This window comes from Hyperolius riggenbachi, chromosome 4 (assembly GCF_040937935.1).
Source record: "Hyperolius riggenbachi isolate aHypRig1 chromosome 4, aHypRig1.pri, whole genome shotgun sequence".
In the NCBI taxonomy this organism is placed as follows: Eukaryota; Metazoa; Chordata; class Amphibia; order Anura; family Hyperoliidae; genus Hyperolius; species Hyperolius riggenbachi.
The window spans coordinates 481560882-481580207 of NC_090649.1; the positions used below are offsets into that span (position 1 = coordinate 481560882).

The 19326-nt window shown below is 44.3% G+C and overlaps 1 protein-coding gene across 8 annotated transcripts in view; it reads left to right on the forward strand.

The window, feature by feature from the left end:
• The window catches only part of SYT14 (synaptotagmin 14), a 298006-nt gene that overhangs the window by 84919 nt on the left and 193761 nt on the right, over positions 1 to 19326 (forward strand). For 7 of the 8 annotated variants that reach the window (XR_011019493.1, XR_011019494.1, XR_011019497.1 and 4 more), the window contains exons 1-2: positions 1249 to 2256; positions 7817 to 8011. Coding sequence is in view for 2 of the 8 variants with exons in the window: in XM_068232990.1 (XP_068089091.1) it covers positions 1320 to 2256; positions 7817 to 8011 (1132 nt within the window). In the remaining 6 variants the exon portion in view is untranslated. Of the gene's footprint in view, positions 1 to 1248; positions 2257 to 7816; positions 8012 to 19326 lie in introns of those variants that run through there. The other variant, XM_068232991.1, reaches the window with a different exon arrangement.

Consider the following 19326-nt stretch of genomic DNA (forward strand, 5'->3'; position numbering starts at 1 on the left):
GTTCCAGGACAGGATAAGACTGAGATTATTGTTCAACGCTTGAAGCCCCCGGCAATCAAACACGCTTCTTGTAATTGTGGGTGCAAATGGGTAAATGTCTACATTTTGAAATAATGATATAACCTTCACAGCTATTACACCGTCCAGAAAAAAAATAATTGTTCCACTTACATAACGTATGTATTGTACTGTCCACGTTTTTTGATTTCAGTGAATTTCATTTAGTAAATAAAGAGAAAACTGTTCCAGGCATTTTCCGTCTTTACTGCCTCTGACTGAAGCCAATCCTGATGTCATTTCCTCCTTTAGGCCCCATTCACACTTTCAAAACGCAAAACGCTGGCGATTGTTGCCGGCGTTTTACAGGAGTGATTTTGCCGCGATCGCGTTTAGCGCTTCTATAGCACTGAAACGCGATCGCCGGACAAATGGTGCAGGCGACGCGTTTGTGTTTCGTGTTTTTTGGGCGATTTGCGGCGATTAGCGCAAATCTCCCAAGTAAGAACGGGCCCATAGGGTTTCATTACACTAGCGCCTTTAAAAAGTGGTAACGTTTCAGCGTTTTTGCCGAAATTGCGGCAAAATGCTGTAGTGTGAATGAACCCTTACTCTTTTTTTTTCTCTGGCCTGGGATGGTTTATACACTGCCATACCTCCTCCCCACTCAGGTCTGTAGAACATATTTCAGCAGCTTCTGCAGAGGTGAGGTGAGGTGTATTCCCCTTCTCAGCCTTCTGTCACACTGAACTGCCCTCAGCCAATCAGTGAGGAGCATGAATGTGGGAGGGGAGGTAGCAAGCTTCCCTCTCGCAGACAATGTACAAAAAAAGAGTCAGGCTAACTGAGATAAGATTCATTACAGCAGAAACATTTATGATTATATCGGAATGCTTGCAATGCAGAGTCAGGTTGTAGACTGCATAATAAACACAGAGCAGTGGGTAATAGGAATTTTATGGCTGTCAATCCCTTCTTAAAGGGAACTGTAGAGTTGCTATGATTTAGATTGGAAATATATATATAAAAAAAACAAACAAAAAAACATTCATTTGATTTTTATTATACTTATGTTTCATGTCTGTTTTCATGGAAAGGAGGGGAGTTTTTTTTATAACTGTCTCATGCAGTCTCATCTTCACCACAGTGAACAGTATTTACCCCTTATACGACCACACGTGTGAAAGAAAGCCCTCTGGATTACAATCACAAGCAAAGAGTGGATTTAAATATTAAGATCCTGTAAATTTTGGAATTTGTGGACGACTGTGGATTACAGTGTTGTGCATTCTTGAATATCATTAGAGAAGGATCTGTTAGTCATGGCGTTCTTCAAAAGCTTCCAGCACAGCATAAACCTTCCATCCGTGTCTTCTATCGTGGACACCCTGAGCAGCGCCGTTGACGGTTTGGCAAGTGCCGTTGAAGAGGTGAGTTATAACATGGCTGATTCCGTCACCGAACAGGTTACAAACATGATACATGGCCTACGCACGGAGGAAGAGGACAATTCTAAAACCAAGGAGGAACCTCAACCTACCGAGGATTCAAACCAGCACTACCAGGGAACGAGCTCTGGTTACTCTTCCACGAATACTAACGGAGATGGGTCGTCTTTAGGTGCTCATCAGACATCATCCGAGCATAACAGGCATGACCGAAAATCAAAACGTGATTCTAGTTCTGCCCGGCATCACGGGAACTCTGAGCACACGTCTGGGGATTCCTATTCTACTGCTACAGACGGCCACACGGAAATGAATTATTCATATAATACTACGGAAGAGTATAACCAAGTGGATGGAAATCCAAATGGCAACCATGGTAATTACATGAATGAGCACTCATCTCGGAAGTCAAATGACCAAGACCTTAGATCAAGTAAGGACACAGATGGTGTTGTTGTTGACCATGTGTCAAGAAGGAGAAGGCAAAGGTCGCCTAGACGTATGAAAGACTCGGAAGCCTCTCCTCGACATGGTGGAGTGGATCAATCGGAGGAGAGGGTTGATAATGCAGCACACCGCAGGCATTCAAAAGCTAATCAAGTTCACAGTGACCAGAGTAATAGCACATCGCACAGAAAGCATAGGAGTCGTCGCGAAGAGTCCAGAGACCGCAGAGCAGCATGCGAAGCCAGTCCTCGTAATAGATTTAGCAAGAGCAGGGAGAGGAAGGTCAAGGAAAATCACCTGCACAGCAGTAAAGAGAGGCAGTCGGAGCAATCATCAGACAGAGCGAAGAGGACATCAAGCAAAGGTAATCCTCTCTCCATCTCTGCTTGAAGTGCCTCAACTCTTCTGAGCTTTCCTTCAGTTCTTCTGCTGATCTCTTTTTCACTCCAGCTACACTCAAGTGCTCTCCAGAATTTCCTGTTTTCTGATTCTTCCAACTATACCAATTTTTTTTAATGCATCTTGATATCCATGTTTTCAATAGAAGCCTATTTCTGAAGAATCTTGTCTCACAGGATGATGAAAACAGTGTTGTCCATGACTCAATTCACAGGATAAAAAAAATGAGACGTAAAGGTCGATGCAGAATAACTGTACAGTAGATGGCATTCAAGACAGATTTAATCTCCAGCATTTTGGACAGTGTTTGTCCACAGCTGCTTATGAGACTTACCCCCTCTAGTGGTCAGAGGTATTGCAGCACCAGAGTATAAAATGACTTTGTTCAAAGGAAGTGATATCACTACAGTTATAAAGAGTTATGCCCCAATGATGAGATCAACATGGGTGCACAGTGTACTAGCCCTACTAACAACTTGTCTGATTTCCCCCACCTCCCTTTTTTTTTTGCTAGGGTTAATACACCACTGCCACTTATGCAAATGGAGCAGTTGAACAACATTTTACACTCTCCTAAGAAGCAAATAGAAGCCCAAAATCTTCTCTCTGGCTGAGGAAACACTGCTGATAACAGAACAGAATTAAAAGTTCAAAAGCCTATTATTTCTTTTGTTTAAGAGCTGAATGAAGCAGATTTTAATCAATCACACTGAATGGACTGCAGTTTAGTAGGGTGCCCACGTTCACAATCTGTAATATCTGTTTTTTTTATCACATTTGTATGCCCAGGCCTCTTTCATATGGACGCCTGCACTGCACATTTGTCAGGTGGTTCAGCCCCCCTGTCTGCTGGCGACCCAGCGCATTGTGGATGCAATTTAAAGGGAACCTGAGACGAGAAGCATTTCAGGTTCCATACTTACCTTGGGCTTCCTTAAGCCCCTTTAAGGCCGCTCATCCTTCACCATCTCTGGCTCCGGACCCCGGCAATTCAGCCCGAAAACTAGGCTGAGTTGTGCTTCGTCACGCATGCAAGGCCTGGCCATGAGCGCTCCACCGTCTAGCTCCCGTCCCTGGGAGTGTTATGTGCCTGCACAGATTGCTCCCAGGGACGGGAGCGCGATGAGGGAGCGCACATGGCCAGGCTAGGCATGGCCGACGAAGCACGACTTTGAGACTGAATAACTGGGGACCGGAGCTGCCTGGGGAGACGGCGAGGGATGAGCGCCCCTAAGGAGGCTTAAGGAAGCCCCAGGTAAGTATGGAACTTGAAATGCTTCTCGTCTCAGTTACACTTTAATGCAGCCGAATGGCAGCGTTTGTAACGCCAAACATGTCAGCGTTTTCCACGCAGGGAAGTTACCAGGCAGCAAACACTGACTGCTTCGCACTCAGATGGGACTCAGTAGAGTAAATTCGTTTTATTTCTTTGGTGATTCTTGTAAGGGCCAAGAATACCTAGGTGTGAAGTAGGGAGAGACCGGGAGCCCAATGCTGCAGTATCAACAGGTATAGGGAGGATAAACTTATATAGATATATACTCACAAAGTTCCTGAAACCACTGTATAGGCCTGCAGGGAATTAACTGTCCCTGCTCGGTACTCCAGGTCCTGCTGGATACTGGATGGCCGCTCTCCTGTACTCCTGCTCGGTACTCCAGGTCCTGCTGGATTCTGGATGGTCGCTTTCCTGCAGCCCCACTCGGTACTCCAGGTCCTGCTGGATACTGGATGGTCGCTCTCCTGCAGCCCCACTCGGTACTCCAGGTCCTGCTGGATACTGGATGGTCGCTCTCCTGCAGCCCCACTCGGTACTCCAGGTCCTGCTGGATACTGGATGGTCGCTCTCCTGCAGCCCCACTCGGTACTCCAGGTCCTGCTGGATACTGGACGGTCGCTCTCCTGTAGCCCTGCTCGGTACTCCAGGTCCTGCTGGATACTGGATGATCGCTCTCCTGTACTCCTGCTCGGTACTCCAGGTCCTGCTGGATACTGGATGGTCTCTCTCCTGTACTCCTGCTCGGTACTCCAGGTCCTGCTGGATACTGGATGGCCGCTCTCCTGTACTCCTGCTCGGTACTCCAGGTCCTGCTGGATACTGGATGGCCGCTCTACTGTACTCCTGCTCGGTACTCCAGGTCCTGCTGGATACTGGATGGTCGCTCTCCTGTAGCTCCGCTCGGTACTCCAGGTCCTGCTGGATACTGGATGGTCTCTCTCCTGTACTCCTGCTCGGTACTCCAGGTCCTGCTGGATACTGGATGGTTGCTCTCCTGTAGTCCTGCTCGGTACTCCAGGTCCTGCTGGATACTGGATGGTCGCTCTCCTGTAGTACGATAGACTTTCCAGAAAAACTGCAAAGCTATTACCTCTAAAGGAGGTCTGACTGGTAATGGGTAGGATGGAGGCGCCCAATGTGTGTTCTGTTTTAGTTTTTTAACCACTTTACTCCCCGCGGTATGGATTTCTTCGTCCCTTTTTCCACCCTTATAAAACCAAGGGACGGAGAAATCTGTGCCTCCCACGCTACCGCCGCTGTCCGCGCTCCCGCCGCTCGTGCGCGTGCTCCCGCCGCTCGTGCACGCTGCCGCCCGCTCAACCGGAGATCAATGAACGGGAAAATCAATTCCCTTGGATACATTTGGCCAAAGCGAGGCGGCCCCAAAATGCACTTATACGGCCGGGAATCTTTTCATTTATAACATTGGCCGCAGGTGCATGGCCACTTCTCATTTTGGCCAGAACCCGAAGTGGCCAGACTTCGGGTTTTGGCCCTAACATAGACACCAGTTCAACTGGAAAAAAAAGTTTTATGCAAAAAGCAATCTGACAACGCATTTCACGGGTCACGGCCCGCTTCCTCAGGTCAATACAAAATGCCTTGATAGCATAGGGGGATAGAAAAACTGGTGTCTATATCTTCTGGAGAGGTAAGCAATTGCCCATTAGGACTCAGTAGAGGGCCTGCTTCTTCACTGCCTGTGCCAAGCACTGGCTGGTGGCTGTGAATACACCGTCCTCAGCCTCCAGTGTGGCGTGATATAACAGAACAATCCCCTCTGTCAAGCTCTGGGCAAGCCTCACAGCCACTTGGAAGGAGGAAGTGGGTGGGGATTTACTGCACACCATGTGTGGAATGGGATGGAGGCTGGCGCTGTATCTGAGCAGCTGCTCTGTGGTGCTGGTAGTAAACTGACACTCATTACCTGGTGGTATAAGCAAGCAGCAACAGCTTATACTATACACACTGAAGGTGGCATAGCTGTATTATAACTAAAATGCTGAGGGACACCTAATTCTGGGAGGCACCTCTGATCCTTATACTGGTGGGGGGGGGGGGGGGAGGCGCACCTCAAGCTACATAATACAGGGAGGCATCTCTGGCTACCTACGTAGTATGGGGGTACCTCAGGCTACCAAACTGGGGGCACCTCTGGTTACATAATACAGGTGTACCTCTGTCTAGTTAATACTGGGGGGCACCAGTACTCATTGTGCTGTAAATTCTTGGAATGCTTAGATCTCTCTCTTTATCAGAAAGTATAGAAACTGAAAGCAGAAGTCCTCTGTTATCGTCTCACACTGCCCCCTAGTGACAAGTGGCCATACATACACATTACAGCAGTTGTGTTTAGTAGCAAGCAAATGTAAAAAATAAGAAATAAAAAAATGTGCTAAAATAAATTGGACTGGAACACTTGTAAGCCACTAAATAAATTGGCTGCTGAAGGGTTAATACTGGGAAGCCTATTTGGCTACCGAATACTGAAGGGCACCTCTGGCTACCTAATTCTGGCAAGTACCTCCAGCTACCCAGTACTGAGGTTGCTCCTCTGGCTATTAGGTAATACTGCAGGTCTCTCCATGAAGGCTTTTCTTTTAAACAATGCACATTGCCTGGCTGTCCTGCTGATCCTCTGCCTCCAATACTTGTAGCCACATATTTGTTCAGGTGTGTGATTCAAACTACTGCTGCCGGAGAGATCAGCAGGGCTGACAGGCAGCTAGTATTGCTTAAAAGGAAATAAGTATGGCAACCCCCATAAGCATCTTACTTCAAGTTCCCTTTAATGGTACCCATATATCTAGCGATGATGGCCAGATAAATGTCTCTGATCTGATTAAATCTTATTAGAGAGATCTGTCGGCTGCCCATACACCACAGACTGATTCCCGATCAATTTCAGCATGAAATCTCCTGGGACTCGGCCGTGTCCACCGCCCCAGTGTATAAATGTGCCCCCCCCCCATGTGCATTTATACATTACCTGTCCTGTGTCGCCCACCGTGCGGTGCCCATCTGTCTTTGGAATCCCCCATTCTTCCGCTATAAATGCTGCCAGCGTATAGCACGTGATGTGTGTGTGTGACATCACACACGTGTCTTGCTGGCAGCGTGTATACCGCTATTAAAAGAGCGGAGGATTCCGAAGACGGGTGGACATGGCGCAGTGGGCGACACAGGACAGGCGATGTATAAATGTACATATGGGGTGCACATTTATACACTAGGGGGCAGCGCTGGGGGTTTTGTTGCATAAATCACTCGTCCTTCTATCGCTCGCCGCTACACCCGTGAACCTGATTGACCACTATTGTCCGACGTCTTGCAGAATATCCGATTGATGCATGCCACCAATTTTGCATCGTCGATCAGACATTCACTTGGCGGCACAGGTTTTTTTATCCGATTCGATAATAATTATCTAATCTGGTGGTCGATTGGCCGCCAAGTCGAGTGATGTATGGCCACACACATACATTTTGTAAGCGCTTTTCTAAAGGCCTGTATCTGTAATGTTGATGTGCTTCTGAAAAGCGCACACAACTGTGCAGGACTGTGTTAGTGGGCTCAGGCCCTTAGCGCTTTTGCTGAGCAATTCGTTTATTAGTTTGTTTATTTATTAGTGAATTCTTTGACCCGGAAATGAATAAATACAATGAATTTATTCTTAAAAGCGCTTCGGAAATCGCAATTCAAATCCCTTTTTCAAGCACTTTGTGATTTCCCTAATGCTTCCATTGAGCAAAAACGCTCAGAAAATTGTATAATGTAGCGCGTTTGCGATTTTAGTAAATCAAAACTCACACATGTGAACACTCTCATAGGAAATAATTGCACAAGCGCCTTTTGGGCATTTCTAAAATTGTCAGTGCTTAAAAAATACGGAAACACTCAAGGGGCTTGATTCAGTAAACCGTGATAAATCATATCACGTCCGTTTTCGCGCAATCACGAATTTGCGCGTGCACTTGTGAATTTGCGAGCGAAAACGGACGTGTTTTTCGCAGAAATTCACGATTGTGTGAGCAAAATTGTGATTGCGCGAAAACAGCCGTGATATAAGTTATCACAGTTTAGTGAGTCAAGCCTAAAGTGTGAAAAAGCCCTTTGAGCGTAAAAAAGTCACATTTATTTTTCTGTCCCTGTGTGCTGTTCCTCTATAAAAGTCTGTGTGCTTACCTTCATATTCACTGACCACAATAATAAACTGTGCAGCTTTGTGTTGATCTGTTTTGACCAGGCCGAGACCTGCACGGCTCGTCCTCGGAGAGCGAAGATGAAGGCCTCAGCAAATATCACGAGGCAATGAGCCGGTTACAGGGCTCCCGGCCGGCCTCCGACAAGCAGCAGAACTACACCTGGGAGACCAGACAGAAGTACAGCCCGCTGTCTGCAGAGTATGATGGCTACAGCAGCGAAGTTTCTGCCGATGAAGGTAATGCGCTTTACACCTCCACTATGGGGTTCTTTTTTCTTGGGCGCTATTGAACAGTGTCGCTTGCGAACTGACGCCAGTCACTTTCGCATTGAAAATGCTATTTCTCAGGCTAGATTCACAGTGGGACGTCATTATCCTGGGTTAATAAGGTCGCAAAATGCAGGTTTACCGCATGGAAATGTTAACCCTATGTGACGTTCCCAGTGCGATGTTAAAGTCGCATTGTAAATGTTGCGTTTATTGTGATGCACTGGTGCAGTGAGTTACCTCTAAACGCAGACAGATACAGGGAAGCATACTTTTAATTCCCTGCATGCTCTATTGTATGCGACGGTGACGCAGTGTTAAGTTGCGTTGCGACCTTAAAGTAATTTTGCTTTGCGACCTTAACGTCGACGGCCGATTTCGATCGATTTCGATGGATTTCCATCGAACTTGCAGGGTGGAAAATTTAGGTCGATCTGATGAGATTGCTTATCAGTTTGCATTGGCCTTAATGGAAATCTGATGGCAAAAAAATGCCATCAGATCGAATTTCAATAGATTTCAAACTGAAATCTATTGGAATTCTATCCTGGTAAAAAATGTTTTAAAAACGCATCAGATAGATCATCAGATGCATTTCTTATCTATCTGTTGCCAATCTGACGAGTGTATGGGCACCTTAAGGGAAGCTATGGCTCGGGAGCCAGATGTGGCTCTTTTGATGGCTACATCTGGCTCACAGACAAATCAGTAGGGGTTGATGCACTAAGCTACACTGCTTAAGCAGCACAGCTTAGTGTGGCAGCGCAAATAACATTTTCAAAGTAGGCATGCTGCTGCTGTAGCATGTACTACTAACTTACTTGCGCTCCTCCCAAAATGAACAGCTGCTCCAATTGACCCTGCCAGGTCCAGTGACTTTGTAGGATGAGATCCCTGCACTTTGATTGGCCCAATAGACTGCCTGTCACTTGACAAGCAGCCTATTGGGCCAAAGTGCGGGGATCTCGTCCTACAAAGTGAATCAACCCCCAAGTCAGCTAGCTAATTGTACAAGCTGTTAGTCGGTATTTCTCCTGTCTGGCTCTCGGGGAAATTGCTGATGTTGCTGATACCCAAGAGAAGCTGAAGACGTGTCTGATACTTCCGCTGCCTGGCAGATCAACTGTATACACATCACCATGGCAACAGGGACGTGAGCCCTATCGTCCCAGTTTGAAACATATTGTATGGCTCTCACAGAATTACATTTTAAAATGTGTGGCGTTTATGGCTCTCTCAGCCAAAAAGGTTCCTGACCCCTGACCTAGGAGATCGTTTTTATCGTCTCTTCAAAATAACTTTTCAGCATTTTAAAATTGAAAAAGTACCCAAAAGTTGGTGAAAAAAGTACCGTCAACATTATTCTGAGTATATTCTTGCTTGCTGGTGGTTTAAAAGGCATTTTATGACGAGATAAATATCACAAATTATCACCTAGGTCTAGGAGAAAACTCAGGCGAAAAAGCGAATTGCAAATGGGCCACTTTATTTTCGCAGTATGGTCAAAGAAAATGAATTTTTGTTTTCAACGTGAAAATTTGCAGAAAAACACTGAAAATCGTTTGTTTACTGCGAAAATTTATGTAAAGCACGAAAATTGATTATTGGTTCAAAAAAAAAATTACATTTATTACAAAAATCATTTTCGGTAAAACTTCTACGCAAAAGTCGAATTTGACATTATTTTCGTAAAAATTAATGCGAAAAGAATATCGTCCTTTTCGCTTATCACTGTTATTGAATCTCAGGGCACTTTGAGGGTTGCAATCCGGGCATGTTTAGGGCTTGAGTAGACAAGCGTTCAGGTTTTGCATTTCTGAAGCACGCTGGACAGATTTCAATGTTAAAGTGGGACGAAACTCCATAATAACTGAAAAAAAATACTTACTTATTTAGCCTACCTATCCTGTTGTTTTTAGTGTTCGCTGTGAGATTCAGGAGAAATGTGATATTACAAAAAGAAAAGAGAAACTTGCTGGTTTCCATCTTTACTGTTTCTCTGTTTTGCCAAAGGTGTCATCACTTCTGCCCTTTTCTTTTTTTTTTTTTTTTACCCAGCTCAGTGTTCATTTTTACTCCTTACTACCACAGCTCAACGCCACTCCCACAGCAAACTTCATCTGGCCAATAGGCTGACATCACTGTGTAAATTCTTTAAAAGGAGGGGGGACTCAATTACCTTCTGGTCATAGTGTCATAGTGTCCTTTTCTTATCCAAAATATTGGAAGCTTTCTGTTATTTGCATGCTTAGATAAGCTTGTTACTGTTCCTAGGAAAAAATCTTTTTTGCCACACTCCCACTGGCACCGCACCATTCCTGCAGTTAGGCAAAGGCACCCAGACCAAGTAAAAAGAAAAAACATTGGGGGACATATAGGGATCTATTTTTAGATAAAAAAGGGGTTTACATATAACTACATACTGTATATTTTGGGAGCAATAACCAGTTTTTGGCAATTTATTTTATGAATGTTCAAATCCCTCTGCACCTGCCTAACTAACTACCAAAAAAAATGTATTCCCTGCCTCCCAGAAACCTCTTCATACTCACAAGGGTCCACAGCTTCTGCAAAAACTCACGTGCTGTCTATCCATTCACCCCACTCTCCCTGCATCATACATCCCTGCTGATTGATAGAATGTGGGAGGTGTCAGAAACTCTGCCAGGGTGAGTGGGGTTAGTGTCATTAGCGGCAATGCCCCATGCAGTATCCCTTCTCCTGAAAGGGACAAAGACCCACTAAACGCGAGACTTAAGCGAAAAAAACAAACAAACAACTTATGAGGTAATGAATTGTATGTGTAGCACGGATAATGAATAGAATATTAGTAGCAAATATTACTAGCAGAATATTGTTATTTTCAGTTGTACAGCAGCTTTCTTTTTTATAACATTGCATTATTCTGTCACACTTGCAATTTTAAAATCACACTCTGTCTATTCATATAATAGTGGCTGGATAGTGTACTGGTTAAGGGCACCGCCTTTGACATGGGAGACCAGGGTTCAAATCCTGGCTAGGGTCAGCACCTATTCAGTAAGGAGTTCAAGGCAAGACTCCCTAACACTGCAGGGTGGCCTCTTGAGCGCGTCCCTGTGGCTGCAGCTCTCAAGCGCTTTGGGTCCGACAGGAGAAAAGCGCTGTACAACTGTGCGGATTATGAATAATACAATACAATAACATTTGTAAGGTTCAAAATCTCTTTATTAACAAGAAAGTAGAAATTTGACAACTTTTTTGCAAAGTATATATATATAAAAAAAAATACCGTATTTTTTGAACTATAAGACGCTCCTGACCATAAGACGCACCCAGGTTTAGAGGTCAAAAACCAGGGGAAAAATATACACTAAACCTGGTGCATCCATGGGGAAGGGGCACCTTTTTGTATCATGCCCCCTTGTACCTCTTGTGTCCTCCATGCCCCTTGTGTCACCCAGTGTCCCCCTCTGCATGGGCACAGTACAGGGAGTCCCAGACAATAATGTGGGTTGGAGGTTGGTATTGGCAGGCATTCACAAGCCAGGAAGTCCCTGCATTTGGACTACAAGATGCAGTGATTTTTTTTCACCACTTTTGGGGGACAAAAAAGTTAATCTTATAGACCAAAAAATACAGTAACATTTTTAACAGAATAGTTACAGTTAACAGAACAGTTTACAGAATTAGTCATAATTTTTGCCCAAAGGGGCGAACATTCAAATTACATTCAAAATTATAAAGCGTAACAAGTGTGAAATGGTGAAGTTGAGTACAAAACAGCGTAACAACGGTGTGTTTCCATTGACAAGTTCGAGTGTTCAGATTTATCATGAAAAAGCCTAGGAGGCTGAGAGTGCAAGTAGATCATTAGGCTTAAGGTACATAGAGGTTTATGACAGGTTGGAAACACATGTGCTCCTGGTGGTGGTGGTGGTGGTGGGGGGGATTGGGTCAATAGTATCATTGAGTGTGGAAGTAGGCCTCAGGGCTCCTAAATACAGTAACATTTCTATAGCGCTTTTCTCCCATAGGACTCAAAGCGTTTAGGCTCTCTCAGATTCAGTAATTGGTAGTAGGATGAAGTATTCACACATCAAACATTATATTTCTGCAAATGCCAAACTGAACAGGTGGGTTTTCAGTCTGGATTTAAACACGTCCAGGGATGGAGCTGTCCTGATCTGCGGAGGTAAGGAGTTCCATAATGTAGGAGCAGCATGACAGAAGGCTCTGGGACCAAACGTTTCCAAATGGACTCTGGGTATGACTAGATTATTAGAACCTGTGGATCTGAGATTGCAGGGAGTGCTACGCAGCTGCAACATATCTTCCATGTAACCAGGGCCCAGAGTATTCAGGGATTTAAATGTCAGTAGGCCGATCTTGAATAGGACCCTCCATTCTATAGGTAGCCAGTGAAGGGAGTGCAGGACTGGCGTTATGTGGCAGTGACGGGGTTGGTTGGTTAGCAGTTTGGCAGCAGTATTCTGTATCAGCTGTGGGCGGTACAAGTCCTTTTTAGGGAAGGCCAGTGTAGAGAGCGTTGCAGTAGTACACTAGTCCAGTTTAAGCTATAAAATAAAGTAGAAATAATGACCCTTTGAACCTTCCTGCAGTAAAACTTTACCTCAAGCTGTCTCTCACTGTTCCTTGGCTGTTTAAGTGCTTCAGAAAACAGGACTGTGCGCCACCCAGTGGGTCGAGTAGCTCAGAGAAGCTCTTTTGCATGAAGTTTTTTTTTTTAACTCTTCCTGTACTGGAAAGAAACTCTTTTTTCTTTACTACTAATATTTTATTTCTTAGCTGTACTACACATACAATTCATAATATCCTAAGTTTAGTTTGCTTCCTATTTATTTAAGTGATCAAAAAAATGGATTGAAGAGGTTCAGGCCGGTTTCACACTGGAAACTGGCATCAGCGCTGTGGTTAGTCGCGGCCGCCGCACCGCATTGCCAAAAACAGGCCTTAGTACGCAGTGTTCCCTGTCTGGCCACCGGCCAACAGGAAGTGATGCATGCTTGCGGTCACTTCCTGCTTCGGGGTATGTGAAAGTGCATGGAAGCAAATTGTAAAAAACAGCTTCCCGCGACGTCAACTTTTTAAAAAACCCTGCGTCGCCATAGGCTAACATGACTCCCGGGCCGCCGCAGATCATGCATGATAATGTAGTTCTGTGCTAGCGTTATATTAGGCGCAGCGTACCGCAATGTGGGAAGTATGAACTTCTCCATAGGGTTTAATTAGGCTGCGGTAGCAGTGCGTCAATTGCCAGTGTGCAGAGGCGTATCTAGAGGGGTACAGGTATGGCTTGTGCCATGGGTGTCACAGCACCATGGGCGCAATGTTTGCTCCTATGCTACATCACCATGCCTGCCTCCCCCCCCCCCCCCCAGTCCTCCACCAAACCCCCACCCCCCATGCCTCCCTTTCATTCAGACCTCAGATCAGACTAATGCAATTATCTGGGAAACATGGTACTTAAAGCGGAATATAACCCTGCATTTCAACTTTGCTCTAAAACATTATTTACAGTATATTATATGCAACCAGCATTTTTTTTTTTACTAGACCAGCATTGGAAGGGTTACACAGGGCTTTAAAGTTCCTGGAGATTTCTGCAGACGCATCCGAAGCTCAGATAGTTACATTTTGTTTACATAAATGTATCTAAGTGTTGAATGTTACACACTTTGGCTGTCCTCCAGCTCAGTCAGAGAGAGTGAGTCACATTCAACACTTAGATACATTTATGTAAACAAAATGTAACTATCTGAGGATGCATCTGCAGAAATCTCCAGGAACTTTAAAGCCCTGTGTAACCCTTCCAATGCTGGTCTAGTAAAAAAATAATGCTAGTTGCATATAATATACTGTAAATAATGTTTTAGAGCAAAGTTGAAATGCAGGGTTATATTCCGCTTTAACTTAGGTATATAGAGCACACTTGGCTTCGTGTTAGAAAAGAGGACAGAGAGTGAATAAGAAGAGCCATTTCCAAGAAAGTAACCTCAGCAATATCCCGAGCCAAAAAAACACAGGCAATCATAACAAAACGCGAAAATATGCTGTCTTTAGGGGGGGAAGGGAGCTCTGCCTGATCGAGGAGGGGCGCAATTTCAGTGTTTGCCAGAGGCGCTATATTACCCAGATACGCCCCTGCCAGTGTGAAAGGGCCCTCAGTGTTTACTCTCATCAGTATATTCTTTATGTATTTGTGTTCTGAATTAAATGGTGAGCCGACCATTTCCAATGCTAGTTGGTTAGAAAACTTGACTTCCGTTATAAAGTTTCACCTCTTTGAACTCTGGGTAACGATCAGCCCTCTTGGGAGACGACCATGTTTATTTCTGACCCAAAATAAGAGCGGGCTTCAGATCAGCTTGTTCCCGTCTTGCAGAAATAACATTGCGCTCAGCATTTCCTGTGTAGTCCAGTTCAGAGTGCGGCTTCTGTTCCCACTTGTCAGGGAGTCATGAGCTCACTGCACCTGCTCCCCGGGGGACGCACTGCTTCCCATCGTCCAGGAGAAACGCTGACAGGTGCAGAGGAGCAGCGATACGCGGCCGCAGGCCATCCCCAGAGTCATGCTCCTGTCTGATCGCAAATACCGCGCAACTCTCATTATGGGTATTTAGCAATGGCATATTGAAGCTGCTGATTCAGTAAACTCACGTTGACTGCATAAATTATTTGTCACAATAAAAAATGTAACTAGAGTAAAAAGGAGAGTTCCGATCCGATTTTTCGGGACACAAGCGTTTGGCTAATTTCACTCCCACATCGTAGCGCAAAAAAAATGCATACCATACACATTGCTGTGTGATTTTTTTTTTTTTTTTATGATTACCGTACCTGTTTAAATTATTTATTTTATTAAGGGCCCCAACAAAACAAATCGTCAGAAAAAAGAAAATGCTAACATACCATGAACATTAAAAATCGACCACGGAACTGCATTTGGAAAAATTGTAGTTGTTTTGAACCTTACCACACCTTCCATGGCCCGGCCTCTGTCTCCGTTCATCTAAAAAAGGTCCCGGTCCAATGCAGTGGTCGGCGGAGCCGCAGTATGTCCACGGGTGTACGCATGCGCTCCCGTGAGAAGACATAGCGGACATACAGCACATGCGCACACAGTACGTCCAGGTCAGAGGGCATGCACACCAGCTACATCTTCCCGAGGCAGTGTGCGCGTACTCCCGCGGACATACTGCGACTGCACCAACCCCGCCAACTACTGTAGTTGGCCGGGACCTTTTTTAGAAGAACTGAGACAGATGTCGGGCAATGGGAGGGGCCGTAAGCCTATGCGCACCTCCCCCCACACACACATGGCGGTAATTACAGAACTAATTAAGGGCTAAGGTATCCTTTAGGCCTCTTTCACAGTAGGACGTTGCGTTTCAGTGTGACGTTAAGGTCTCACAACGCGGCCCTAATGCAACGCATACAGACTTTCACGTTGACATGCCTTTGACGTGGGAGACCAGGGTTCGAATCCTGGCTAGGGTCCATAACTATTCAGTAAGGAGTTTAAGACAAGACTCCCTAACACTGTGGGGTGGCCTCTTGAGCTCCCCCCAGTGGCTGCAGCTCGAGTGCTTTTGAGTCCGACAGGAGAAATGCGCTATACAAATGTTTGGATTATTATTATGAGGACACACAGACCTTGGTAACCATCACCCCCAATCTACAACCTACATTACCTTATAGAAGGACACACCGCCCTAGGTATTTGTCATGCCTACCACCATGTTACATAAGTCACACAGCATTAAAGAGTGAAAATAATGTAATAAAAAAGTGCCTTATTTTTACAATAATTATACAGTATATAAATGGTTTAGTCAGTGTTTGCCCATTGTAAAATCCAGGGCTGTGGAGTCTGAGTTGGAGTCGGAGCAATTTTGGGTAGCTGGAGTCGGAGTCAGTGATTTCATAAACTGAGGAGTCGGAGTCGGATGATTTTTGTACTAAATACACAGCCTTGGTAAGTATGAAGGTGGCCACACACGATACAATAAAATTATTCTGTTTCAGCTGCTGTGGCTATGTAATTACTGATCCCTAGACTGTCCCAAGTCCCAGTGGAATGGCAATAACTTACATAAGGGCAGTATCCACAGATAGGCGACTCAATGGACGACACAGATGAAGATCTTGAAGAGGTTTAATCTTGCAGTGTAGATCTTAGTGACAAATTCCATAGGTCAAAACGAAGTAGCTTTACCAGGTACAGAGAGAAGATGCAGCACATGCTTACAGATACTTGTCTGAAGAGATACTGACTATGGGAGGAGTGGCTACATGGGTGGAACAAAACTACAGGGAAGGGAGAGGAACAAACTAGCTACAGCCAAACTTAGCTGATGAACATCATAACACAAGTCCATGTATGTGGGACACAACAAAAATGATCCGATTTTACGGCAATTCGATAAAAACAATCGTATCTCCCGAAAAAATCGAAAGCTTTTTTTTTTTTATTCGATCGGATTTCTGTTTTTTTTTTCGATTTATATCGATCCGGAATGACAGATATTTCTCTTCAATTTTTTTTAAAGATTGTATGGTGTGTGTTTGTCAATTTATTAATATACACACCCTAGCAATTTTCTCAGAGTTTCCAATCAGTTTTATCATAATTGGGGGAAAATTGAACATAGGTGTGTGGTACATTGGTCATATTTTTGAAATGTTACAATCAGTCAGAAAAATTGATTGCAATTCTTAAATTGACAGATATTTAAAACATTGTATGGTGTGTGGTCACCTTTAAGATTGTAACATTTCAAAAATATGACCAATGTACCACACACCTATGTTCAATGTTTCCCCAATTATGATAAAACTGATTGGAAACTCAGATAAAATTGCTAGGGTGTGTATATTAATAAATTAACAATCCAACACACACCATACAATCTTTAGTAGAAATTGAAGAGAAATATCTGGCATTCCGGATCGATTTAAATAGAAAAAAACGGGAAATCCGATCGGCTTTTTCAGTCGAATGAAAAAAAAAGCTTTCGATTTTTTTTCGAGAGATACGATCGTTTTTAGCGAATTACTGTAAAATCGGATCATTTTATTGTATCGTGTGTGGCCACCTTTAGACTGATGTCTCTGAGTAAGGGTGCGTTTCCACTAACGCGAATTCGCATGCGTTCCCCGCATGCAAATTCGCATAACCAATAAAAGTGAATGAGCCTGTATCCACTTGTCAGGAAAACGGAGCGTTTTCTTGTGCAGGAAAAATCTGCTCAGCAGAGCCATCCGAATTCGGACACCGCACACACCGCATGCGATTCGCATACAATGTATTTAATAGGGAATTCGCATGGTGTTTTTTCATGCGAATTCGCATAGGATTTCGCATGGAATCAATAAAAAAGCACACAGGCACTGACATGGTTAAATTCGCACACAGCGTCATCCATGCGAAATCGTATGCGAATTCGCGGTAAAATTCGCATACAACCGCATGCGATTTCGCTCCTGCATGCGAATTCGTCCACGGAGAATCCATGGCGATTTCCCACCGCACTAGTGGAAACGCACCCTAAATTGGAGCATGTAGCTGCAGAAGTCTGCGATGCTGGTAGTGATGGTAGTTTGTAGTTTTAAATAGTGTGGAAAAGTTCTTTTTTTTTTGTCTTGCGGTCTGGATTCCCACTGGATAGATTTTTCTTGCACAATTTCAATAAACTCTAGACGTGGCAGGCTTTACATAAGGGCAATACCATGTCTGTGTTGCATAATCCGATCCCCCTCTGTTGCACATCCCATGCTTTAGCAGCTGCTGCCTGGCATTGAGCGCTCCTGTTTAGCTGACTTGTCAGTCAGTCTCCCCCAGTTCTGCTCCAGCTCTGTGTTGCCCGGTTGTCTCCCGTGTCTTGGATCCCGGGCATATGCTGTGTGGTTTATGCGCGCTGTAACATAATCTGCGGTTTTGTGCAGGCTTGTAATGTTGTGCCGTACATCTTCATGGATATGCGTCTACCTCCTGCTACGACTGCATCTGTCACTGGCGGATCAGAGGAGGAAGCTTAGAGCCTTGCCAAATACAATGTAAAGAATTCTGCTGGGAGTGCAGTTGGATGCAATTATTTTCCCCGTCTCCCATACTGAATGTATATAATTAGAAATAAGCTTTTTCACAGTTATATCCCCGTTCATACGAAGTGTAGCAGAAGAGACAAACAACACATTAGCTGGGTTTATTGTGATTTAAAGCCCCAGTTCTGCTTATTTTATACGCATTCAATAGAACATTATGTAAGATTAAAGTGAACCTGCAGTGAAAATAATCTTACGAGATAATTCATTCTATGTAAAGTACGGATAGTAAATAGAACATTAGTAACATAGAAATGTGTCCCTTGTTTTTGTTTTCAGTTTAATGGCTTAATTTCTAAGATTATATCGGCCTGTCACAGTTGCTGTTTAGAATCCACACTTAACCTTGTTAAGTTAAAAAATAACTTTCTTTTAACCTCCCTGGCATATGATTACTTGCAGGTTTTATTGTCTAAAAGCGGTGCAGTTTTTTCACAAGCTTTTAAACCCTAAAAATCATACCGCTAGATAGATCTGCAACAGCCCTGCGCATTACACACCTCCCATTATTCCAGATCAGGGTTACCGCTCTGAGCTGAGGATTTCCGTCCTGAGCCTGACTTGGGGTTACCGCTCAGGAGATTAATGACCTTTTCCACCTTCCTGCACGTAAACCTCATTAGAAACCGTATCTCACTGTTTCTCAGCTGCTTTACCCTTCATTTACTTTTCTGGAAACAGGACTGAATTCCACAAGCTGCCAGCTGTAAGCTCTTTTGCATAACTCTTCCTGTATTGGAAAACAGAAAGGTACTTCAGAGAATTTCTTACTATGGGTAGTACTATATCTACCTATGTTTAGCTCATAATGTCACATGTCACTTTGGGTATGCTTTAAGTATCTTGGAAAATACCTATTGCAACACTTCACAGGTTCTCATGTCCTCCCGAGCACCTACTGCCGGCTCACTCCCCCTGTCCCCACTCAGCCTGAAGCCATCCCACTTTAGTGACTGACAGCTTGGATAGGCTATTGGTCTGGAGGGAGGCGTGTTGACAGGAAACCGACCAATCATTCTCCCTGTTTACTCATGTGACCAGGAAGGGGAGTGTTTCAGACTGACTGGGAGGCAGCTAGGGAGTAGATAAGGATCTAGTATAGCAGGTATTTATTTATTTTTTAAATCATTTTTGGAAAATATTCATATTGATTTAATAAAAAATGTTCTGTTATATTG